We start from the raw sequence: 26,308 nt of genomic DNA on the forward strand, positions 1-26,308 counted from the left end.
GATTATATCGTTTTGTATTTAGCCATTCAACAAGCAATCAATAAATAATCTATTTTGTGCAAGGCACCATGGCCACTTGGGGTGGTGGTGACCAGAAGTACTTAACACAATGCTTTGCATGGAGTAGACATCCAATAAATGTTCACTGTTGGTGGTGATGACAATCAGGAAACTGTGAGGCAAAGGCAAGGAGCTCAGGCTGGCATTTTTCTGGTCTTTACTATGCTTATATTATCTGCCTCCCTCTAGTGGCTAATATGTCATCCTTCACCTAGGTCTGAAACACCGGAATGTGAAGCCTTGGACTTTTTAAGAGAGGGTTGGGGTGAAAGAGGGATGAGAAATTCACTTCAATCCAATAAGTATTCATTAAGCATCTGCTATGTGCTAGTCACCGTACTAAGCTCTGGGAATACAAAGACAAATGTGAAAACAGCTCCTGCCCTCAAGGGGTTTATATTCCATCAGAGGAAAGATGTATACAGATAAGTACATATGAAATATTTACAAAGCCATTTGGGGAAGGTGGTGTGGGAAACACTAACAATTGTTGGGATCATGAAAAGCTCAGTGCAGGAGATAGTTGTGACTTCAGCTGTGACTTGAATAGAGTTAGTGATTGTAAGAGGCAGAGATGAGGGAGAGCATTCTAGGCGTGGAGAACAGCTGATGTGTGCAAAAAAAAAGCCAGAGAAGGGGGAAAAATATCAGATACATGGATCTGAAAGAGGGCTTATTTGGCAGGAATACAGAGTGTGTGAGGAAGACTATTAGGAAATCAATCTGGAGACACAGGTTGGAGACAACTATGAGGTCTCCAAATGCCAAAGAAGAGGCATTTCAAGACGACCATATTTCGTATATGAAGGAAAGTTGGTGAGATGATTGGGATAGCAAGGACAATGTTAACATTGCTTTTGGACTGCACAGCTGCTACATTTTAGAGAAAAGCCACATTCTCAAATGTAGGTAATGTTACATTTTTTTTCTTTTTTTTTTTTTTTGCAGTACCAGAAGGTGATGATATATCAGCTGAAAATACATGTAGTTGCAAAAATAAATGTGCTGCTGACCGAGATATCCTAATCAATTAATTCTGGAATCATGTGCCCTCTCAGAAGCTGTGGTCCCACCACACAGGGACAACTCTGAGTCCCCTATTCCATTCCTTACCCCAAATAGAGGAGGAAGTGGCAAAATGGGGCTGGAGAGGGAGTTCCTGAAGTAAGAGCACCAAATAGTTTCCATTTCCTCTAAATTTCTACAGCACTTCATATTACGTTAATTATTATTTCATATATGTTAGCCTTGTCTTTAGCATTCACATATAAGCTCCATGGAGTGAGGGATCATGTCTCGCAACCATTTGGTATAGTGCCTTACATACCACAAGTAATCTCAGGATTGAAGATTTAGAGACCCAAGGAACTTGAGAGATCATAATCTGACCCCTTTACTTCACAAATGAAAAAAAAAAGCCCACAAACCGAGGCCCAGAGAGGTGCAGAAAGTTATTTGTCCAAGCTACACAGGTCATAAGTGGCAGAACTGAGATTTGAACCCAGGTCTCTGAAGATGAATGAAATTAGAATTCTCCAGAAGAGAAGAATGTCTTTGTAATCCAGTCTATTCCATTTTAAGCTCTATATCCAAAAGCTTCTAATCCTGCCATAAGTTTGAAGACTGAAGTTGCAGTCTTTGTGTGAAGGGTGCTGTTCCAGGGAAAAATTTACCCAAGTGAAAATTAAATCAATAAATAAAGCTGTGTTTTACACAACAATATTTAGAGGTACAAAGGTGAGTAAGGCCAATAATGGAATATGTAAATAATGTTCCCATGCCCTCATATCCAAATTTCCAACTCTTGGATAGAAAGATCCTTTCAAAAAAAAAAGAAGATAATTATGCCTTTAGGAATATGGCAATTTTTAATTCTTAAAAGGATGGAAGACACATTAAGATTTTAGACAAAATGAGAAATTGCAGGAACTGATCAGCAGTAGCCACCCCCAGGTGCAAAGGGACACTAAATGGAACCTGGGAATGCAGAATGCAGAACTGTCACTAGACACACTTGGGTTCTCAACTAAAATACCTTTTTTGACCTTGCCATTGGCACTAAAGGTATTGAAGCTACTATTCATTCGTTTAATAAACATTTATTTAGTACTTACAATGTGCAAGGCACTGTATTGGTAAAGTTCGTAAATTACTACTATCCTCTCCCTTTTGGAATTACTGTTTTTTGTTCACAAATTTTATTTACTTACTTTTTTGTGTGTTTGCATTTTGTGTCTCTTCCCCACTGTTTGACCCCCACACCCTGGAGACTATGAACTTTTCTGGGGCAGACAGGTTTTGTTATTGTCTTTCTACCTCCTCCCCTACCCCCAACATAGTGCCTTTTATGTAATAGGTGCTTTAAAATGTTTGTTGAATTAGATTGAATAGTTGCTGGTGCTGCAGAAATAAAACACAAAACTGTCCTAGCCCCTCAAGAAGCTTGTGTTTTTCAGGACAATAGAAGCCTGTCTCATCTCACAGGGAATCTAGAAAGTACGGAGGCTTGAGTTATATTCACTTCTCCTCACTATGTATCAGGAATGGTCTTTGAAGTCCTATTATTACAGATAGATTTTATTTTTCCCTCTTTTCTAGTTACTACTTCTCAGGCTAACGGGATGCCAGCTCCTTTACAAAATTCTTTAGAATATGTGCTAAATATATTCTTTAGATACCAGTGAAGGGAAATTTTTGTTATTATTTTCAAAGCCCTAATTGCTAACTGGACTACTTAATCAGCTTCCTCTGACTAGGGCTTCTGACCCCTGATAAGTCCATGGATAGATTTCTGGGTGGGGGGGGGAGGTCTGAGAATTTTTTTTAATTTATAACTGTATTTCCATATAATTGGTCCCTTTTGTAAATCTGTATATTTTGTTTTAAGCATTTAAAAACATTATTCTGAGAAGGAGTCTGTAGGTTCCTTTTGTGACACAAATAATGTTCTAGATGAAGTCTGTGATTACTCCTGAAGTGGGTGACATGCTTTCAAGAGAACATACAAAGATAATAATGATTATACTAGGCAATGTGGGAGTGAGTATATACTTTAACATAACTATCTGAAGAGAAGATGCACTGGGCAATATTATTATTTTGTGCTACAAAACGGGTATGCCTCATGAAAGTCAAATTACCTGATTTTAACCAAAAAATAAATAATTGATGGAACTGTTTGTTGTACTTACCTGGCATCTGGACAAATGGAGACTGAGAGGAATTGGTACCACCCTGGAAAACAAAGACAGTTGGAATGTGTTCTCCTGACTTTCCAAGTGCAAGCCAAGAGACTGTAGACTGTTTTGCAGGTTTCATTTTCGAAAGCTCTGAGGTACAGATTTCAAGTATTATAGGAGCAGGTGTAGCAAACAGAAAGAACTCATGCTCTTAAATGCTAACAGTGGTTTCAGGAATGCTAAAATTGAAGAATTTATCTTTTGTTATTTATTGTTTACTTTCTTATCTTAAAAACTATGAGTGGAGATTCTGGTTCTAAGGTACTGGGATGGAATGTGAAATGGGAATATGGCCCTTAAAGTTAAGCTCAAGGGAGGTGGCGTGTGTAATAATTGACGAACCCACAGAGATTTATATAGCACCTCACTTGAATCTCACAGTAACCTTGTGAAGGAGGTACTGTAGATATTATTACAGAGAGGGAGACTGAGGCACAAAAACTTGCCCATGTTCACACAGCTAGTAAGTGTCAGAAGCAGAATCTAATTCCAGGTCCACTCCTCTACCCATTATTAGACTATGTTGCCTTATGTAGCAGGAAGATTCTTGGACCCAGAGTCAAGAGATTTACATTCTATTCATAGTTGGGATATTATCATAATCATAGTCATAGAATTTAGAGCTGGCAGTAATAATCCAGGGGAACAACCCACCATCCCTGCCACCACCACCACCACCAACTACTGACCAATTGCTACAGTTAATCAATCAGCAACTAGGCTGTTAAGCCAAAGAGTTCTAGGAACACTAATGCCCTCTGGTCTCTGCTTCTAGGCCCCACTCTCTTCCCCTCTCCCCTCCCTGTAGCCATCATTCCTAGAAACAACCCTTGTGGAGTGGCAAATGCCTCTGGAAGTTCTTCCTCTATTCTTTCCTCCTCTATCCATCTCCTCTACCTCCCTCCAAACCTCCTGAAAATCCAGAAAAGAAGTTCTCACTATGGAAGTCCTTGGCATCATCAAATGGCTCATTAGCAGAAACATGTATGATTGTATTAATGAAAACAATGCTAAAGAACTATCAGTCTTGCCTCTGTACCCTGAAGACCTCTAGGCCTTTTCCTCTAACTTGTAGATGAAATTTCCTGTTCCTTTGTCTCCCCTATGAGAATGTAAGTTCCCCAAGAGCACACAACATCTTTTTTTTCTTTCATCTCCAGTGCTTAGGACAGTATGTGTTTTATATTTGATAATTGCTTTTAATTTATTCATTTCATTCATTCCAAAGAAGCTGAAGTCCAAAAAGATAGTTCTGATATTGAGTTCCAACATCTAATATTTTGGTTTTGAGTTCTCAACTATGATGTTACTACTTTGGAAACTTCAGCATAAAGCTCTTTTGAGTATGAAGTGATCAAGGCCAGGATGATTTGGGGTGGGGAACCTGCAGCCTTGTATAAATAACCCATCTAGCAGCTCCTGTGGGGGCGTAAGATCCCCCCCACAGCCAGCACCCAGGAGGCTGCCAGGACCTAGAAGGCTGTCGGGACACCGGGAAAGCACAGGTTCTTTTTATCTGCTTAAACAAGGAAAGCACCGTGAAGGGGTTGACCAGCTTACTTTAATCCAGCATTCAGTTAGCATACAGACAACATTCGTTTAGTTCAGGGGAAAATGCCAGCATTCAGTTAGCATTCAGTTAGTTCAGGGGAGCAAAGAGACAAGCATCAAGAGACAGACCAAATCCAATTTCATTGACTTACTTCAGGAAAAAAAAAGCAGCACCCTGAGGTTCAGAACATTCATTTAGTTCGGGGGAAAAGAACCAGCATCCCGAACCTCAAAACCAAAATGCAAACAAATTACAAATATCAACAGACAGATCCAATACAATTCATAGTTACCAACATCTGGGATCGGCCCGAGAGCAAGGGCTGGCCCAGAGTCACGCTCCCCACCGCTGCTGCGCCAACCGGAAAAGGAAAGAGAGCTCTTCAAGCTGTCCTCTCCCTTCTTATAGAGTTTTTGACATCATCAAGCATGGCCTGAATGACCAGGGCTGATTGGTTCTTGAGTTGACCCCTCCCCCTAGCATAGACTAGGTTAACACCCAATAGGGTGTCGCTCTGGAGTCAACACCTCCCCTTAGCCAGCCCCATGACTCATCACACAGGAAGTTCTCTGTTCCCAGGTCTCTGGGCTTCCTGCCCCGGAAGAGGAGCACCAGGCCCAGCACCCAATGAGATAAACTGAGACACCCAAAGAAAACAAAGGCCATTCTGGCTACAGCCTCAAGGCTACTTGTGGCCCACTAGGTCCTCAAGTGCAGCCCTTTGACTGAATCCAAACTTCACAGAACAAAATCCCCTTAATAAATGGATTTGTTGGGGTGGAGCCAAGATGGCAGCTGGAAAGCAGGGACTTCCCTAGGGCTCTCCCCCAGGACCCTCCAAACACCAATAAAAATGGCTCTGAACAGTTTCCTGGATTCCTTCCCCTTGATGACCCTTGTTCTCTGCTGTTGCTCTTATTTTAAAAGTTTCTAGAATGTTTTTAGTTTTTGCCTTCAGAGGTGACAAGCACTTCTACCCAGTCACACTCCAAGAAAGCTGATCCTAATCTCATTACAGTTAATAATTCTGGGACAACTGGCAAAAAGAAAAAAAAAAGTGTTAAGTGCTTCCCTCACAACAAGCCTTTTGGTTTTTGTTGGAGTAAAAGCTTTTACTCAGGTGTCTTATCAGTTATCAGAATCACTCAGATGAAAAGATCAGCCTTTGAAAGGTGGGAGAGAGCCAAGATGGCAGCTGGAAATCAGGGACTTGCATGAGCTCCCACCCAGGTCCCTCCAAACACCTATAAAAAATGGCCCTGAACAAATTCTAGAACTGCAAAACCCCAAAATGGCAGAGGGAAGCAGGGCTCCAGCCCAGGACAGCCTGGATGGTTGCGGGGTAAGGTCTATTGTGCACAGAGCTGGGAGCAGAGCAGAGTAGAGCTCAGCATGAGCTGCGCCTGGACCAACCAGACTGGGAGCCAGGTGGAACAGGCCCTAGCGCCTGAATCAGAGAGCTGTGGCAGTTACCAGACTTCTCAACCCACAAACACCAAAGACAACAGAGAAGGTTAGTGGGAAAAGCTGCTGGGACAAAGTGAAAGGAATTCGCAGTTTGGCCACTGCCCGGGGGCAGCAGGGGTGGTGCAGCTACTGAATTTCAGCTGCAGTTGCTTCCGGCCCCAGGCCCATCTGGTGAGAGGAATGAAGTGGTGGGTCAGAGCAGGGGTCCAGAGCCTGCTTAAGATCTGAGTCAGGTCCGGGTTGGCAGTTCTTGGGGGAGGAGGAGCACTGGTGTGGCAGAGCTTGCCTTGAGAAATAGCTCTGAAAACAACAGTGCATCTCCTCAAGCTTGGAACAAAGCACTCTACTCTACAAGCAGTCATACCCCAATGAAAAACTCAAGTGTCAAGTAGTAGGCTGGGAACATGGACAGGCAGCAAAAACAGACTCAGATTCAGACTCAGACTTTGGAATCTTTCTTTGGTGACAAAGAAGACCAAAACATACAGCCAGAAGAAGTCAACAAAGTCAAAGAGCCTACATCAAAAGCCTCCAAGAAAAACATGAACTGGTCTTAGGCCATGGAAGAGCTCAAAAAGGATTTGGAAAAGCAAGTTAGAGAAGTAGAGGAAAAATTGGAAAGAGAAATGAGAATCATGAGAGAAAACCATGAAAATCAAGTCAATGACTTGCTAAAGGAAACCCCCAAAACCACTGAAGAAAATAACACCTTAAAAATAGACTAACTCAAATGGCAAAAGAGCTCCAAAAAGCCAATGAGGAGAAGAATGCCTTGAAAGGCAGAATTGGCCAAAAGAAAAAGGAGGTCCAAAAGACCACTGAAGAAAATACTACCTTAAAAATTAGATTGGAGCAAGTGGAAGCTAGTGATTTTATAAGAAATCAAGATATTATAAAACAGAACCAAAGGAATGAAAAACTGGAAGACAATGTCAAATATATCATTGGAAAAACTGCTGACCTGGAGAATACATCCAGGAGAGATAATTTAAAAATTATTGGACTACCTGAAAGCCATGATCAAAAAAAGAGCCTAGATACCATCTTTCAAGAAATTATCAAGGAGAACTGCCCTGATATTCCAGAGCCACAGGGCAAAATAGAAATTGAAAGAATCCATCGATCGCCTCCTCAAATAGATCCCAAAAAGAAATCTCCTAGGAATATTGTCGCCAAATTCCAGAGCTCCCAGATCAAGGAGAAAATACTGCAAGCAGCCAGAAAGAAACAATTTGAGTATTGTGGAAACCCAATCAGAATAACCCAAGATCTGGCAGCTTCTACATTAAGGGATCGAAGGGCTTGGAATATGATATTCCGGAGGTCAATGGAGCTAGGATTAAAACCAAGAATCATCTACCCAGCAAAACTGAGTATCATGCTCCAAGGCAAAATTGGATTTTCAATAAAATAGAGGACTTTCAAGCTTTCTCAGTGAAAAGACCAGAGCTGAATAGAAAATTTGACTTTCAAACACAAGAATCAAGAGAAGCATGAAAAGGTAAACGAGAAAGAGAAATCACAAGGGACTTACTAAAGTGGAACTGTTTTGTTTACATTCCTACATGGAAAGATGATGTATATAATTTATGAGACCTCAGTATTAGGGTAGCTGAAGGGAATATACATACATACATATGTACATACATACATATATATATATATATATATATATACATACAGAGAGCACAGGGTGAGTTGAATAGGAAGGGATGATATCAAAAAAATCAAATCAAATTAAGGGATGAGAGAGGAATATATTGAGAGAGGGAGAAAGGGAGAGATAGAATGGGGTAAATTATCTCGAATTAAAGTGGCAAGAAATAGCAGTTCTGTTGGGAGGGAAGAGGGGGCAGGTGAGGGGGAATGAGTGAATCTTGTTCTTATCATATTTGGCCTGAGGAGGGAATAACATACACACTCAATTGGGTATCTTACCCCACAGGAAAGAAGGAGGAAGGAGATAAAAAGCGGGGATGATAGAAGGGAGGGTATATAGGTGGATGAGGTAATCAAAAGCAAACACTTTTGAAAAGGGACAGGGTCAAGGGAGAAAACTGGATAAAGGCGGATAGGATAGGAAGGAGCAAATGTAGTTAGTCTTTCACAACATGAGTACTGTGGAAGTGTTTTGCATAATGATGCACATGTGGCCTATGTTGAATTGCTTGCATTCTTAGGGAGGGTGGGTGGGGAGGGAAGGGGGAAGAGAATTTGGAAATCAAAGTTTTAAAAGAAGATGTTCAAAAAAACATTTTTGCATGCAACTAGGAAATAAGATGTACAGACAATGGGGCATAAACATCTCTCTTGCACTACAAGAAAGTAAGGGAAAAGGGGATGGGGGGGAGTGGGGTGACAGAAGGAAGGGCTGACTGGGGAATGGAGCAATCAGAATATATGCTATCTTGGAGTGGGGGGGACGGTAGAAATGGGGAGAAAATTTGTAATTCAAACTTTTGTGAACATCAATGCTGAAAACTAAAAATATTAAATAAATAAATAATGATTTAAACTAAAACAAAAAAAAAGGATTTGTTGTATAAAACTTGGACTCAGTCAAAAGGCAGAACCAAGGACCTAGAAGGCCACACGTGGCCTTAAGGCTGCAGGTTTCCCACCCCTGTATGTCATCGACATATTGCATGGAAAGAAGATAATAGACAAAACTACAATAACACATTTTCTTGTTTTCCTCACCAGGTTCCCCTGCCACAGTCAGCTGGAAGAGCCATTACTCTTCCTTCCTCAAACTCAACCTTCTTTTCAGAATGCTTGGGGTCTCTTAAAAGGTTACTGTGGCCAAAATCACAAAAGTGCTTTCCTTTTTGTGGCTCTCCTTTTGATTAAGAAGCCCTTGTGGCTCCCTATTGCCTACAGAATTAAATACAACCTTCCTTTTGACATTTAAAGTCTTTCACAATCTGGCTCCAACCTATTTTTCCAGACTATTTTCCCATGACTCTGTCTCAGCCAGGCTGCTCTTCTTGTCTTTCCTCTTGTGTAACATTCTATCGCCTACCTTTGTGCCTCTTGCCTGAAAAGCTCTCCCTCCTTACCTCTACCTGTTGGAATCCCCGGCTCCTTTCAAGACACTCAAGTGTCAACATCTTGCATGAAGCATTTCCTCAGTTGTTAGGGCTCTCCCTACTCTCCTCCCAATTTAAAATGTAGTCTCTCTGCCTCTGTCTCTACATATATGCACACGCACTAAATATACATGTACAGACACATACATAATATGAGTATGTATATGTATACAGAAATATAAGTATATACATATGTGCATATACATGTGTGTATGTATATTTATATATTTATATTTATTGTCCCACTTACCTATTATTTATTTGTCAGTTCATTTATTTATTTATATAGCTGTGCATGTGTTTTCCCCCAGGTAGAATGTAAGCTCTTTGGAGTAAGAGATTGTTTTATTTTGATCTTTGTATTCCTAGCACCCAGCACCATGCCTAATGCACAGTAGACACAATAAATGACTGTTGTGTTTAGTTCTGCACATTGTCAGAAAAGGGATGAAAGGAAAAGTTACTAGAGTTACTTTTAGTAAATATATGAAAACAGCAGGAAAATGGGATCAAAGGAGCCTTGATTTAGAGCTGGAAGGGACCCAAGAGGTCATCTAGTCCAAACTCATTTTCCAGTTGAGAAAACTAGAGCTGAGAAGCGAAGTATTGGCCATGGTCAGAGAGGTAGTAAGTGAAACATGGGGACATAGGAATCTCCCTCCATTAAACTCCCCTTTGAACCTTTATCTTATTTACTTTATGACTGGGGGAATAAAAAGGGAATATAAGGGTATATAAGTGCCACAAGTGTAACAATGAAAAGGTGACTCTATAATTATCTGTTATGCCTCCCTGGTGATAGCAGAAAGAAATGATTATATTGGTGCTTCTGGATTCCCAGAATAATAAATAGGCACTATGTTGGTGAATATCACCTCTCTTCCACCCTTTCTTCACAAAAGACAGCTGTTAGCAACCTATCTGTTTGCCAACAGAGCTGCCCAATAGGATGCTGTTCTAGATCCTGAGATAACAATTTATTTTGCTGGGGCTTCCTTTTCTTTTCACTCATTAGCTCCTTCTCTTATCCTTCTTGTCTTTCTCCTTCTTAGAACTTCTTCAACTTCAAAGCTTACATTTACTGATGGATAGCCATTCTAGGCTTTTGAAACTGTAGGATTCTCAATAACTAACATAGCCTTCAGGAATAATGGATTTTATTTACTATTAAATGAAGAATCCTAAATCTTGAATGTAGACCCGTATGCCTTCCTGTGTCCATAAACTCCCTTGCTATTTTTTTCTATTTAAAGTAGCTAAGATAATTCCTCTTTTCATCCCCCTTCTGGCAATGTTTACAAAGAGAAAGACTAGAGAATGCTTTGGCAATTTCAACCACATAGATTACCTTCCACCTACATTTTATATATCTTATATGTTCATAGTTGTTTGCATGTTCTGTCCCCTAATAGACAGTGAGCTGTGGGCAGGGATCCAGATTTTTCATTTTGTTGTATCTCTAACACTTAGCACAGTGAGTAGCACATAGTAAGCCCTTAATAAATGCTTATTGATATAAAAATGTGCATACCCTTTGACCTAGCAATACCACTTCTAGGGCTATATCCCAAACAGATCATACAAGGGGGAAAAGGACCCATATATACAAAAATATTTATAGCAGCTCTTTTTGTGGTGGCAAAGATTTGGAAACAAGGGGATGACCATCAATTGGGGAATGGCTAAACAAATTGTGGTATATGAATGTAATGGAATACTATTGTGCCATAAGAATGAGGAGCAGATGGACTTTATGAGAACCTGGAGAAACTTAAATGATCTGATGATGAGTGAAGGGAGCAGAACCAGGAGAACATTGTACACAATCATAGACCCATTGCTTCTGTGATGACTAACTTTGATAGACTTGGCTCTTCTCAACAATGCAAGGTACTAAGACAGCTCCAAAAGACTCTTGATGGAAAAGACTATCCACATCCAGAGAAAGAATTATGGTGTCTGAGTGCAGGTTGAAGCATACTATTTGCTCCCTCTTTTTTAAAATTTTAATTTTTGGTTTTGTTTTATCTTTCTCATGATTCATTTCATTGGTTATAATTTTTCTTTATAACTTGATTATTGGGAAAATAAGTTTAATGTGAAGGTATATGTAGAACGTATATCAGATCACATGCTGTCTTGGGGGGGGAGAGGGGGAAGGGGAAGAGGAAGGGGGGAGAAAATCTGGAGCTCAAAAACTTGTGGAACTGAGTGCTGTAAACTAAAAATAAAATAAACAATATATACCTAAAAATAAATGCTTGTTGACTGGCTGACAGTACCCTTTCAGGTGACTTGTTCCTACCTCATCAAAGAATGGAGCCCAGTTTCAGTGCAAACACTACATTGAATATGCAGCTATGCTGTGGGTAACAGCACAAATCCTTTCTCTCCTTAATTTTTTTCAAGTATGACATTTTCACTTTCTCTCTATTCCTCAGCATCACAAAGTCATGCAATGGTAGAGCAGTAAAGATAATCTAGTCCAATCTTCTTATTCTAAAGGTGAGGCTCAGACAGGTGATGTATCTTGCCTAAGGTCATATAAACGATGCCCATCACAGGGCCATCAATTCAGGCCTGCTAGGGTGATTGGATATTAGAATTAGTTTATTTCTGAAGACTCAAGTCAGAAAAGCCAAGGTTTTTTACTTACCTATGAAGGGAACAACGATCCCAAGGGAACATTGAGAAAGGAGTAGGAAAACGATTGTTTTTTAGATTGTATTATAAATATGGTTAGGTGGGGCTTAGAATATTAACTTATATGACTGTCTAGGTTCATCTGTACTCTGGACAGGCTCCCTCTTGGCTCACCTTGTTGGGTGTTGTTATCCATTTAAATAATCTACTCTTTAGAAAAGTCATTAGCGTATGACAATTCAGCCTTACAGTAGGATATTCACCAAGTCCGTACTTTTAATGGCCCAACAGAAAGGAAAAAATCTAGGAATCATGAGCCCTGTGTTCTGTCTTGTCCTTTCCATTAATTCTCTGTGCCTTAAAGCAAATCACTTAACCTCTGTTTTTTCTGCCTCCGTTTCATCATTTGTCAGAGTGGGAATATAATACTTGACCTCTCTACCTGATAGGTCTGCTGTGAAGACTGAATGAGATAATCACTGAGAACACACCAAAAAAAGTGAGAGCGCATACATTTAAAAGATATTATTAAGGTAAGGAAGGAGGTAGTAGCTACATGGTCCAAAGAGATCAGATACATAGGGTCTGGCTTCTTCACTCATCTACAGAAGAAATCAGTAGTGCTTTCTCCGGTGTAAATGTCATGCCTTCTTTGGCTACTTTGTCAGTTCTTGATATTGATGACAGTTTTGGATCATCTTATGTAGAATTGAAGAAGTCTAAAGAATGGGTTGGTGTTAGGACTAGATAGGGATTTTAAGCAGAAAGATTTTCCAGATCTGAAAACTTATTTGGTTGGTTTACGGAGAAGTGGCTGAGAAATCAGCCTTCAGAGTGAGGGGTAAGAGTGATGAGAACGTGGTATCACACACACACACACACACACACACACACACACACACACACACGCGCACGCGCACGTGCACACGCACACGCACACACACACACACACACATTTTTAGCACCCTGGGAAGGGAAAGCTCAGATCCATATTACTATAATTCATGTCTGAGCGTTTATAACCTATGCAGCCCTATCTCTACCCTCCCAACACACACAGGCACGTGCACACGTGCATCCCCTCACAGAGTGCACCTCTTCAAATTCTAACCCTAACCTTCTCCCTAGAAATGATGGCAAAATGAATACTGAATAGCCCATCACTTTTGACCAAGAAAGATGGTATATAATTTTCAGTTTGCATACGGCAAACAACAGGATCTTGCAATGCCAGGTAGCCAAATTTAGAGGTTTATATTTGAATGAAATTTGCCAGCCTGCAACTTCCTGTAGCTAACCCAGCAGCTTCACAGCTGCCCCAAAAGCCCCTCCATGAAAATGAGTTAATTTGAACTAATAGGTCACTGAGGTAGTAAAGTGATAAGATTAGGAATTTTCCTTGTTCACATTTGTGCCAGAGTTTTTATGGCCTGTAATATTATTTTTTGTGTGTGCCAACTTAGATGAGTGCATATATTGAAATGTATGAGGCTTCCTAAGTACTTTTCAGCCCTTTCACAGAATAAGACTATTCTCCCAGTACTTTGAGTTACAATATTAATTACGTAGCTTAGGAAGAGTTTCTAAAATTTATTGATGTCATTATTGTTGATCCAATAGCAACCATAGTCATTTGTGTCTACTTAGTGTCAGTTGTCAAGGCAGTCAAAGCTTCTTACAGACTTAAAAAAGTTTTATGTGCTTCCTTTTTCACATTCTCAACATGTCTTTGATAGGTAAAGGGACTGGTGGCATGATGTTGAACTCTATTACATATCACGGATTTGAATATACCACATGTCAAATTGTAGAACAAAAGAGATGGAAGGACCTTAGAGTTCTTTAAGAGAACATCTTTTTGCAGAAGAGACAACCAGAGCACAAATAGATTAGGGGAGTTACCCAATACACAATTATCTAGGGGCAGAGCAGGGACTAAAATCCAATTCTCCTGATCCTTAGTATGGTGATTTTATTCTCCTGAAAAACATACTTACACACCCACATACACATCCATGCACACACGCATGCATACACAAGCATATGTAAAGTAAAAAAAAAACTTTACATTAGTTAGCATATAATATGAGTGACACTTTTGTCCTTGATACTAGTATATAGGAACTCAACAGGGAGGAGTTAGGTGCTTAATATAACTCAGTTCCCTGGTGAAGACAATACCCACACTTGAGCATTCTGATTTGTTTCAACGTTCTAATCATTAACCAATCCCTTTCTCTTTATAAAGTGGTTTAACTTACATATTATTCCCTTGATTGACAACTTTCAATGGCTTCCCAGGATAAAATAAAACTCTTCAGTCTGGTATTTAAGCATCTGCGATCTGACTTTGACCTAAGTTTCTAGCCTAATTTGATAGAATTCCTCTGCATGTACTTGATATACCACACAAGCATCTGGAAAGTTGATATTTGTTGAACTTAAACTTGACATTCTTGCTCCTGCTATTGTTCAGGAGCCATTTGCACCAGCTATTCCCTCATACCTGACATGCATTTCTGCATTTCCCTCCCCCACCTCCCCAGCCTGCCTCTTAGAAGTCCTATTTTTTTTTCTTTCAAGGCTCAGATTAGATGTTAAGGACTCTATGAAAGCCTATCTGATCCTCCCCTAGTCCCTCATATTCTCTGTCTGCTGAAGTTATCTTTTATTGACTTATCTTACACAAGAGAGAGGCTTTCCTCTTGTTCTGTTAATATTTGGAGAGTATCAGTGTAAAGCTAGGTAGGGCTGGCCATCTGTTGTGTCCAATTCATGTTACATGACTGTGTTGTCTCCTATTCTTGTCCTACATGTTCTTATTAAGGTCTTTTACATCACTTCTGATGTACACTTCCTAACATACGGATGCCTCTTTGGATCTACTCGATATCTCTCCACCATTCTCTTGGTTATTTGTAAATTTCAGTTCCTTCAAGGACATGACGTTCAATGATCTGCAGTGCCATAGTGTTAAAATGGTCTTAATTCTATGTTTATTAAGATTTATTAAAATGGTTTCTGCATAGTTAAGCACTTTCATGGATATCTGTGAATCACTAAAACATTGTACAACTTTCCAGATGCAAACCAGCTTGATCTCCTCTTTAATTCTGAGCCTCACTCATTAACTACCTGCAGCACCTGTTCCTCCTCCACCTTCTCCCCACCCCCCTACATAATTTGTGCTTTACTTCCTCTGTACTTTGGCTCTCACCGTTCTCCTCACCTGCAACATCCTCCATTTATTGTTATAGGGGGAATTACCTCTATAGCAATACGTTTTATTTACATATTGATGGACCAACTCAATTAGATAACCATCCAGCTATATGTCATGGTCTGGACAATATGTGTTTTTCATCTACTTTGTTTTTAAGTGTAGATTATTAGACTGGTCACTATCTATTGCTCTAGACATCAGTGAGGAAGAACTATACAGTCCTGAAGCTAGTAGTGTCTCCTGTGAAGATGAGCAATTAATGTTCACCACTATCAATAGAGAATCTTTCCTTTTTTAGATTTTGTGTAAGATAAACATAAGGATCAGAACAGTTTGGATGATCTCATGTAGTATATTTGTTTTGATAATGATAACTATCTAAATTGTTTTAAAGTATGCAAAATATGTTAATACATAGCAATATGCATTATTGAAACATTCTTTGGCTGGAATGAATAAGAGATTATACAAGAATAAGAAGGTGTTATAATGAAATAATAAAGTTTACTTCCTCAACCACAAAACAAATATATACTGAGTGCCTATCATGTATGAGACATTGTGGGTAATACAAAAATGAATAAAACAGTTTTTGCCTTCAAGGAATCAACAGTCTAGTTGGGGAGATATGATATACTTGTAAAAAGATAACAAAAGGCTGACTATGATAAGTACCAAATGAATAGTAGAAATAAATGCTATCTAAGTTCAAAGAAAGGAAAGATCACTTTGAGCTGGTGTGGGCAAGGAAGGCTTCATGGAAAAGTGAAATTTGTAGTACGTCTTGAACAAAGGGTGGCATTTGTACAGCTGGAAAGGAGTGAGGAGGACAATTCAGTTGGAGATCATGGTGACAGTCCATTCTAAGGTAGGAAAACACAAACTGTTTGGGAGAAATTTAGCTAAAGCAGAAGCTTAATAAGGACCATTACATATCTACCCTGAAATTATACAACATATAATCTTTTCTTAGAATAAAAAGCTCTAAATGACTTTACATACCTTAGTTCAAGCATTACCACTCAAGATAGGCATTATTCTTATTCTAGACATAAAACTGAGGCATAGAAATGTTAATTGGTTTGTTTTTTGGTCTTGGCACAAGGACTAGAAATAAGGTTTCCATGATGTTATGATGCTGACCATGATGTTTCATCTGAGAAGGTGTTACTCCGAAAACTTTAACATATACATTTCCCTAGAATCTGTTTAAATATATAATTATTTTTGAATCTAAGTGTAATTATTTAATACATTCTTTCCAAAACTTTATCATAATATGATTCAGCCCTATGTTCTAGTCCATCACCATCCTTTTGAATTCTGATCCTTTCATCATCATCTTAATCCTCATTTGGCTTAATTTGGATGCTGAATTTGGCACTGTTGACCATGAGTTCCCTTTCAAAACTGTCCCCTCTTGGTTCTGTGAAGATAGCCACACTAATACACTGTTGGTGGAGCTTTGCATTGGTCCGATATTTTTGGATAGCAACTTAGAATTATGAAAAGAGGAGACTAAAATTTTCCTACTTACCCTGAGGCCTCACTCCTAGGCATTTGACTTCAAGGAGCTCGAAGATAGAAAGATCTGATATAAACTAAAATATTCATAGTGGCACTTTTTGTAGTATCAAATAACTGGAGATGTAATAAATACCCATCAATTGTGGAATGGCTAAAGAAATTGTGGTATGTGAACATAATGGAACATTACTATGCCATAAAAAAATGAGTATGAAGAACACAGAGAAGCATGGGAAGACTTATGATCTGAAGCAAAGCGAAGCGATCAGAACCATGAAAACAATGTACACAACAATAGAAAATGAATGTTGTATAATTTTAATGATTATGCTTGCTTCCCCCATCTCCTCGCACAAGGGGACAAAATGAACCTGCTTCCCTTCTTTGCAGAGGTGGGGGACTATAGGTGTGAAACATTGTATAAATTGGTGATGTATTGGTTAATTTTGCTGTTGTTGAGTCGTTTTTCAGTCATGTCTGACTCTTTGGGACTTCATTTGGGGTTTTCTTGGGAGAGATACTGGAGTGACTTTCCATTTCCTTCTCTGGATCATTTTACAGATGAGAGAACTGAGGCAAGCAGGGTTAAGTGACTTGCCAAGGGTCACACAGCTGTGCTACTTTTTTTTATTCTTTATTACAGAGGATGGCTCTTTGGATAAGGGGAGTAGGAAGGGGTATATTAGGAAATGCAGGTGATATAAGACAAACAATATCAATAAGAATTTGAAAATAAAATGTATAAAATGTCATTTCCTCCATGAAATATTCTCTGTTGTATCCTATCACTCCATCTTCTGGACTAATACTATATGTGTATATATGTATATACATATATACACATATGTGTATATATACACACATATGTGCGTATATATGTGTGTGTATTTTTATCACCACTATATTTTTTCACATTATATTTTATATTACAATTATCTGTATATGTTTTATCTCCCCTACCATAATATAACCTCTATAGATTCTTCACAGTGCTTAGCATAGTGCCATGTACATATTAGTATTCATTAAATATTAGCTGAATGCATGAATGAAATCTACAAAATTAATTTCCCTCTGCTTTAATTCTCCAATTTTCAAAGAAAACAATTTTAAATGATTAATTTTAGGCATCTGCACTTTCTTCTTCTTCATTGGGATGATGAATTTACAGAATTTTAAATTTCAGATGATTTCTTGAAGTTTTACTATGAAATGTGAACAGTTACCTTGGGCTGGTCATATAATTATGTTCAGGGCATCTTAGTATCATTTCTGTGACCTAAAGTACGAAACAAAACACATTTTGCTTTTGGGTCTTTGTGTGCCTTTGGAACATTGCTTGTACTAATGGAACTTAGAATAACCAAAGGTACTATGCCCTGCTGATAAATCCCATACTTTACCTGGCACTAAGCTAGTACAGCGCTTCAGTTGTGTCAGATGGTCTTGTTCTGGCTCTTTCACTGAAAAACTGATTTTTTTTGGTGAAATGTGTGAAAGAATTCAACTCCAGAAAACAGTTTTAATTTCATGACATTTAAAAATTGTCATGATCAGAGGAACAGCTGAAAAAATAAGCTGCTTATGAAAGTTTTGCTTTTTGTATTTCTGTGGTTGTGAAGGAGCAGGTGGTTGGGTGGGGAACATGGAAGCAGGGAAAATGTGGTTCTATTTTCTGAACAGTGGGACAGAGCAGGCTTCCTAACTTCAAACAATGGGCCATTCTGGACAAATATGCAATGAAAGAATGAAAAAATAAAACATTCATCAAAATGAATGGGAGTGATGTGGTCTGTACTATGGGCACTAGAGTTTCCAAGGCATTGCTCATTCAGAAAGGGGTTTTGCTTTGGCTTTTAAAGTTGGCTATGTTAATAATGTGATATGCAAAGTGACATTTTCTGACTATGAGCCAAAGTACTTGGTGAGGCTCCTGGGTTAGACATTGATTCTCTTTATCACATAATCTATTGAAAACTACAGAAAAGAGACAGCTCTTCTATGTGGAGATCAAAGACAAGTATCTCATGCCAGTGGTATGGTGACTCAACTCATTAAAAGGAAATTGCAGTTTTGTAGGAGATTTTAAGAATCACTTTATCTCAGTTCAGAGATGTTAGCAGATAACTTTTAAAATAAACATTAAAAAAATTAAATTATTACCAGTTGGATAACTTGGTGACTGAGCTCTTCTGCAAGCATGTAAATGCCATGGAAATACTTCAAAAGATCTGTGATTTCATCAATATTACTTCCACTGATATAAATCAGAACCCATACATGCCTTATTACATAGTTTCATGAGTTGCTGTGGCCAAATACACTAATTGCCTGGTGAACAATGGTATAGTGATGAACTTCTCCAGACTTAAGCTACTCCTCCTATGAAAATCTGTGGCTGGGACCATAGTGTAAGATTTTTCAGTTTAGTAGGACCTATTATAACTGAGCTTTGTTGTCAGAGTCTTTGAAAAGTTCACACTGAAATAGGCCCTTACTGAAGTTTACTCATGCACCTGTTCACTGAAGTAAAAGTTGTAAAAGTAACAGGCTGGAATACCCATTTATGACAGATGAAGAGATGAAAAGGATGTTTAGAATTTCCTTATGCCAGGTGTTAAAAAACCTATTGTGTTATTTACCCAAGTAGAACATAAATGCTCACAGCAAGTGACCTTGGGCAAGTCATTTGAGATCTCTGAGCTTCCATTTCCTCGTCTAAAAAATAAGGAGATGGACTAGAGTTGGTCCTTTCCAACTCTTAATCTAGGATTCTATGATGTTGATTTTTCTTATCCTTCTGTGCCACCAAAAAGTCTATTCTTTCCCTTCTGTTTAATTATAATGTTCTCGCTATATATATTTTTAGTTTTGAAGATGATTACAGTAACTACAAAGTTGATAGTTATTGCAATCTGAGCTATACCTTAGCTTTACAAATAGTTAATTCTTGATTTTTCAAGGGATGATTGTCTAGTTTGTGGATTGTCTAGACCGCTGATTTCTTAAGGCAAATCACTACTCATTGGCACCTCCATTCAATAAAAACAGCAATTAAACTAGGTTAGGCATATAAAAGAGTGGTAGTTATGATATGAATGAGTTGTAGTTCCTGACTCCAGAGAGCTTAAAGTTTAGTAGGGGAAATAAGACAGAAATATGGATGCAAATTAGAATGTAATCAACAGAGATTCAATTGGATTTGTTGTTGAGTTGAATATAATAAAGTACAAATATCACTTTGAGTAATTTGAAGAATGAATGAGACCACTGGCAGAGCTAAATAAAGAAGCTAACCCAATGATTGATCTGCTTTATGACTGTGTCCTCATCAGAAACACTACTACCATAAGAGATTAAAGCTTTGGAGAGGTGGAATGGATCAGATAAATAGCTGTTTAAAACTCACTGCAAGTTCTGGTTTTGTACTGACTCTGATCCTACACTGGTATAGAGCTTCCCAATGTGGTATGGTGCTTTGAATTTTGACAGCCCAGAGTAATCCACCTAACCTTGTCTTTCTTTATGTTGGCTTGGATTCCAATTCAGACCCTACTTTCCATAGAAGTGACTTTTCCTTCTTACTCCTCCGTCCCTAGGTCCCTGACTGCTTTAATTACCAGCAAATTGGCTTACTGTTGGTGATATGACAAAGAAGGAGAAATCATATCAAAGGTATCCAGGGACAGGAGGTTAAACACACCTGTTTTCTAAGTTTAGAAGTTAGAAATGTATAATAAGACTGAAAGGAGGAATTTTTATTATTAGGGGAGCCTGTTCTCCATTAGCATGGATCATTGACAATTGGATATGTGTAGTACTGTATTGCTTAGAAATCTGCATCATATTCAATTATTGTTTAATTCGTCTCATACACTTGTATTTTGTGAGGCAAAGATCTTCCTCTTCCCTTGGTGAAAATTATGCTTATTGCTTTTGCTGCATTTTAAGGTATCTTGGTATTATAAATCTGTAATGGTTGCTAAGAAAGCTGTCAAGGGGCATGTTATCATAAATAACCTGTGGAAGTCAATGGTCAGTGGATCTTATAACCTCAACACACAAAGCCTTTATCTCTCAAAGCTCTGAGAATGTTAATCTTCCCTGTTTTAGAAGTGAATTGAGAGTAGCTAAAGGATATGAATAAACAGTTCCCCAAAGAAGAATTGCAAAGTATTAATAATAACATGAAAGAATATCCCATGTTATTAATAATAAGATAAGCAAGTAAAAATAATCCCTGAAGTTTCATGTCACACGCTGCAAATTGGCAAAGATGACAAGAGATTGTAGGGTGATAGGCACATTGATGCATTGTTGGTAGAGCCATGAATTGGAAAACATTTGGAATTATGCAAACAGAGTGATTAAAATGTTAAATGCCCTTTGATCCAGATTCCATTATTAGGTTTATATCCCAAAGACATCAATGATAAGAAGAATGTCTCTGTTGTTGTGCAGTTGTGTCATGACCCCATTTGGGGTTTTCTTGGCAAAGATACTACAGTGGTTTGCCAATTCCTTCTCCAGTTCACTTTACAGATGAGGAAACTGAGGCAAACAGGGTTAAGTGATTTCCCCAGGGTCACACATCTAGTAAATGTCTGAGGCCAGATTTGAACTCAGGAAGATGAGTCTTTCTAACTCTAGACCCAGCACTTTATCCACTGCACCACCCCGCTGCCCCTCAAGTACGTCTTCATATACACCAAAATATTTATACCAGACCTGTTTATGATAGCAAAGAACTGGAAATAAACTAGAAGCCCATTGATTGAGGAATGGTTAAACATATTATAATTATAGTACATGAATGTAATAGGATAAAATTACTGTGTTGTAAGAAATTATGAATGAGGTTAATAGACACATGGAAAAATCTACATGAACTAGTGCAGAGTTATATAAGCAATATCAAGAAAACAATATACACAATCACAAAAACCAATATAAATGGAAAGAATAACCATAAATAAAAAATTTAGAAGTGAATGTTGCAAAATTATAGAGAAAATGCATGGTTCAAAAGAAGATATGAGAGGATGCTACCAATTCACTTCTTTGAGGATGTGGAAAGTCAATAGATGTCACACATTGCACATTTCTAGATTTTTTCAATGTGTTGAGTGGTTGTGCTGATTTTTCCCTCTTTTTTTGTCTTTAAAAAGCATTATTTGTTATATGGAATGGTTCTCTGGGAGAAGGAGGGGTAGAGATATTGGGGAAAACTATGGTGATGTCAAACCAAAAGACATAAATAAAATTTAAAAAGAAATGAATTAAAAGTAGAAAGAATCCTTCAGAAAGAAACAAGGATCTTGGTGGACTACATAAAAGAAAGAATAGACTTTGAAACAGGAAGAGACAGAAACTCTGTTTCTGTCAATTGGAGGGAGATGATGTAATAAAAGATATGAATGTTTATTAAGGTTACAGGATAGCTATTGAGACGTCAGGAATAAGCAACCCCAAACAAAGCTGCTTCTGAACCATCTGCTTCTCTTCTTGTCCTCAGAGTTGTCTCCTTAGAATATACCTTTATGTCAGGTGTGAATCCAACAGTCCTTATATAGTCTTCCCATACTCTCTAATAGTTATTTGATTTATGATTTCCATTATAAATATCAAAACTCTAAAAACAGTCACAAGAAAATGAGCTGAAGCAGCCACCATTCCCTCAGCCATTGCTCTGCCTTCAAACAGGTTCCCTCAGTACATTCATCTGACAGGTATTTCTCTTTCTGATCCTCAGAAAAAGAGTTATTTCCCTTCAATATTTTATCTGAAACACTATTTTTTCTCAAGTTGATTTTATCACTTTTCCTTACAAAGATATTCTTTTTTTGGTCTTTTTCATCACTCAAACTGTTCATAATACAAAAGAGATAGTACCTTATACTAGGATACTAGCTTAGAAGAAGTTCCTTTTGAAAAATTCCGTAAGAAATGAAGAGCAGGATGATTTCAGAAAAACCTGGAAAGACTTACACAAACTGATGCAGAGTGAAGTGAACAGAACCAGGAGAACGGTGTACTCAGCAACATTGTGTGATAATAAACTGTGAATGACTTAACTATTCTCAACAATATAATGATCCAAAACAATCCCAAAGGACTCTTGATAAAAAATGCTGTCTGCCTCTAGAGAAAAACTGACTCGAGATGCGGGGCTCTATCCACTGTGCCACCTAGCTTTGTCTAACAGACTGAGCCAGCTCTGCAAGATGGACAATACTAGCATAGATGGAGAAGATAAAGAGTGAGAACTCAGTATAAAGGTTAAGAATCCTGGGGTGGATCAGAAAGGTATATAGAGAAGATGTGGCATTTGAAAAAGCTGCCAATAACTATCATTTCTCTTACTCACAAGAGGCTACCACAATATGCTTTTGATAGTTAATCAAATATTTGGCATCACAGTGACAAGATTCAGTCACTTGAGTCTGTCTATGACAAACATGGAACAGTTATTGATAAAATAGGGCAAAACATGTGTATGTTTTTAACAAGGTGCTGAGCAATGTCTGAGTGGGTAGGGAAAATAAGAAAGGGAGAGAGGGAAAGGAGAGAATGGAGTACATGCAGAGTAAAAAGAATTGTATGACCAGTGGTAAACCTGACAAATAATTTTGGAGTCCCTCCAGTTGGGGTCTTTTTGCCTGGATTTATGGGAATATGGAAGAATGGCTACTGAGACTTTTGGAGTATGTCTTGGCGTGTATTTCTCTGGTGATTTGAAACTCATGCAGACTTAGGTTTCAGTGTCCTTCCATGAAATGATATCTGCACTAAGAAATAATGAAGACAGATGCTTGATAGGTACAGATGTTAAAAACCAGTAGTTATTATTACTATTATTCACAATGTAGAAATACTGGAAAATGATTCAGTATGAATGGAAGTAGAGCATGGATCCTTCTTCTCATCAAAATTAGTTATAGTTCTAGAAATGTTAGGTAGAGTAATAGCACAAGTGTGAAATGAAAAGTATAAATATCAGCAAAGAGGAAGCAAAATCATCCCTATTTGCAGAAGATATAATCAGAAAATTCCATTGAATCAGGGAAAAGATCAACTGAGTTGGTAGTTTCGGTAAAGTCACAGGATAATGAGTGATGAACAGATATCTTATTGGTACAGTTTTAGGTCCTCAGGAGTCTCTTCATTGGCAAAGAGAGCATTCAGGAAGAAAGCCACGGGCCCAGAGCATGGATTGGAGAATGTGGGTGTTGAGGTTGGGTGAGGGTAGGGGAGAGGTAGTAAGGAGCATTCAAAGTAGTAAGAAAACTATGGAAACAGTTCCCTATCAGTCTGGAAAGTTTAATATGGACAGTGGAAAGACTGAGGTAACAAATATGGTAGCTCTTGTTGTTCCTTTTGAAATTTATGGAGCAATAAATCTGCCTAAGGCAGAGCATATAAAATGGGTGACTGGAAAGAAATGTCTGCCAGCTGCAGGAGACAAGGCCAGACACTTAAGCCTGAAGTAGATGAGATTAGGGGTCACCTGGCATGGTCTGGGTTTTCAGTGAAGATGCCATGGAACAAGGATGGTCAGTGTTTCTGGTGTAATTGCCAAGGGATATCTATCACCCCAGGATAATTTTGGTAAGAGCTATAGAGGAGAAAGGAGGCAACTAGATGACTCAGTGGATAGAGCATTGGGCCTGGAATCAGGAAGACCTGAGTTCAAACCCAGCCTCAGACACTAGCTATGTGAGCCTGGCCAAGTCCCTTTACCTCTGTTTGCTTTAATCCACTGGGGAAGGAAATGGCAAACTATTCCAGTATGTATGCCAAGGAAACTTCATGGACAATATGGTCCATGGGGTCATGAAAAGTCAGACATGACTGAATGACTGAACAACAGCAAGTAGAAGAGAAACAAAACTTGAGTGTGACAATAGCAAAAACCATCATTAAGGGTTAGGTGGGCATCTTTAGTCCCAGGAGTACACCTGTATTGCATTATCCCAGGTCTATGTTTTCAATGGCGAAGTCTGGAGCACTCATCTTATTGGTGCTATCTGGGTAATGCCTTCCCTGATGTAAGAAACATCCTTCTTCCCTGCCATAACATTAAGAGTATGAATTCAAGGTCATCCAAAGAACAGGGATACTGATGCCCCCCCAAAAATGAAGCAGGTGCAATATCCTGGAATACCCTATGATATCCAAAGGAGAACCCATCAGGAGGTAAGTCCAAATATCTTAATAGAGGGAAAGGAGAGGCAGGAAGCCTCTCAGCATCTCACAGAAGCAATGCCATAAAGAGATGAACAGGCTTAAAAGCAAGTAGAAAATAAGGAATTAGAGAGGCTCTGAGCAGCTCTGAGATGATTATTTAGCAAATGAGTTATTGTGCCTTGTGAGGAGAAAAGCTGAAGCACAAGTCATGGGGCGGTGGAGGTTCTGGAGAACTGAGTTATCAGTAATAAACAGCCAAGAAAGGGGAAAGAAGGCATGGAGAATTGAATACTGGAGAGAGAGAGAGAGAGAGAAAGAGAGAGAGAGAGAGAGAGAGAGAGAGAGAGAGAGAGAGAGAGAGAGAGAGAGAGAGTTCTGAAGCTATGAAGAAAAGAAGGGACCCTCTGAGAGTATTAAATATGGAGAAATTTTATTTCAGCAACCGGGACATACTGTTTAGACATTATGAATTAGACTATATGTGCATGTAAGAGGGTACCAGTTCTTTCTGGGAATCCACAGGACTAACCTCTTCCCCCACTGGATCTTGCGAAAGGGAGAAAGGAAATTTTGTTAAAGTTGAGAATCCCTTGATTCTTTAAGAAATGGAGAAAGAATCTTCAGTTGAGAAGCCAGTGACTGAGCAGGAGGACAAGGAAAAGCAGCATTCTGGACTGAGAAGTGTTAGGCTATAAAGAAGGTGGTGAATCATAGCTTTCATATAGCTTTGGGAGGAAGGGAAGAAATGGATAGCTGTTCACAACTGTTAATTATCCTTCTTAGCTATAAGAAAGTCATCAGCATGTTCTCTGATAACTAGTGAGTGTGCATGAATATTGTGGTGGCAGAAAGATCTACCCTCAGATGTGTTTGTGATGAAACATGGAATCAATGAATGAATTAAAGAATCCATTTATTAAGCACCAGCTATGTGCCAGGTGCTTTGTGTTGGCATACTCAGCACCTGGTAAATATACAAGGAGTCAAAACCATCCCTCACTTAGAATTAACTACTACAAGGCTTAAAGCCTAAAAAGCACCATGGACAGCAAACACTTGATTTAGTTGTCAACAGATCTGGCAGCCAAAGTGCAATACTGATATAGAATATAAAGTCACTTAGAAAATCTTATAGAGGATGATGGATGACTATGAACGATATTACTTTATAAAATAGTGGGAAGCAATAGAAGGTAAAGCAAGTTTAAAGGAAATTTGGCAAAAGATCCAACCAAGCAATGCCACCCTAAGGGGATTTAAGGTTGAAAATAGAAGAAAGATAACAAAGATAATTTTTTTTTTTATTCAGGATTCCTTTTTA

General features: G+C 38.6%; 1 protein-coding gene across 1 annotated transcript in view; it reads right to left on the minus strand.

Annotated features, from left to right (window-relative positions):
- Positions 1 to 26,308, minus strand: part of C2H11orf53 (chromosome 2 C11orf53 homolog) — a 71,676-nt gene that overhangs the window by 3,744 nt on the left and 41,624 nt on the right. The window contains exon 3 of the mRNA XM_036743953.1: positions 3,252 to 3,294. Coding sequence (XP_036599848.1) covers positions 3,252 to 3,294 — 43 coding nt within the window. The remainder of the gene's footprint in view (positions 1 to 3,251; positions 3,295 to 26,308) is intronic.

The sequence above is a fragment of the Trichosurus vulpecula genome, chromosome 2, assembly GCF_011100635.1.
Source record: "Trichosurus vulpecula isolate mTriVul1 chromosome 2, mTriVul1.pri, whole genome shotgun sequence".
NCBI classification, from domain to species: domain Eukaryota; kingdom Metazoa; phylum Chordata; class Mammalia; order Diprotodontia; family Phalangeridae; genus Trichosurus; species Trichosurus vulpecula.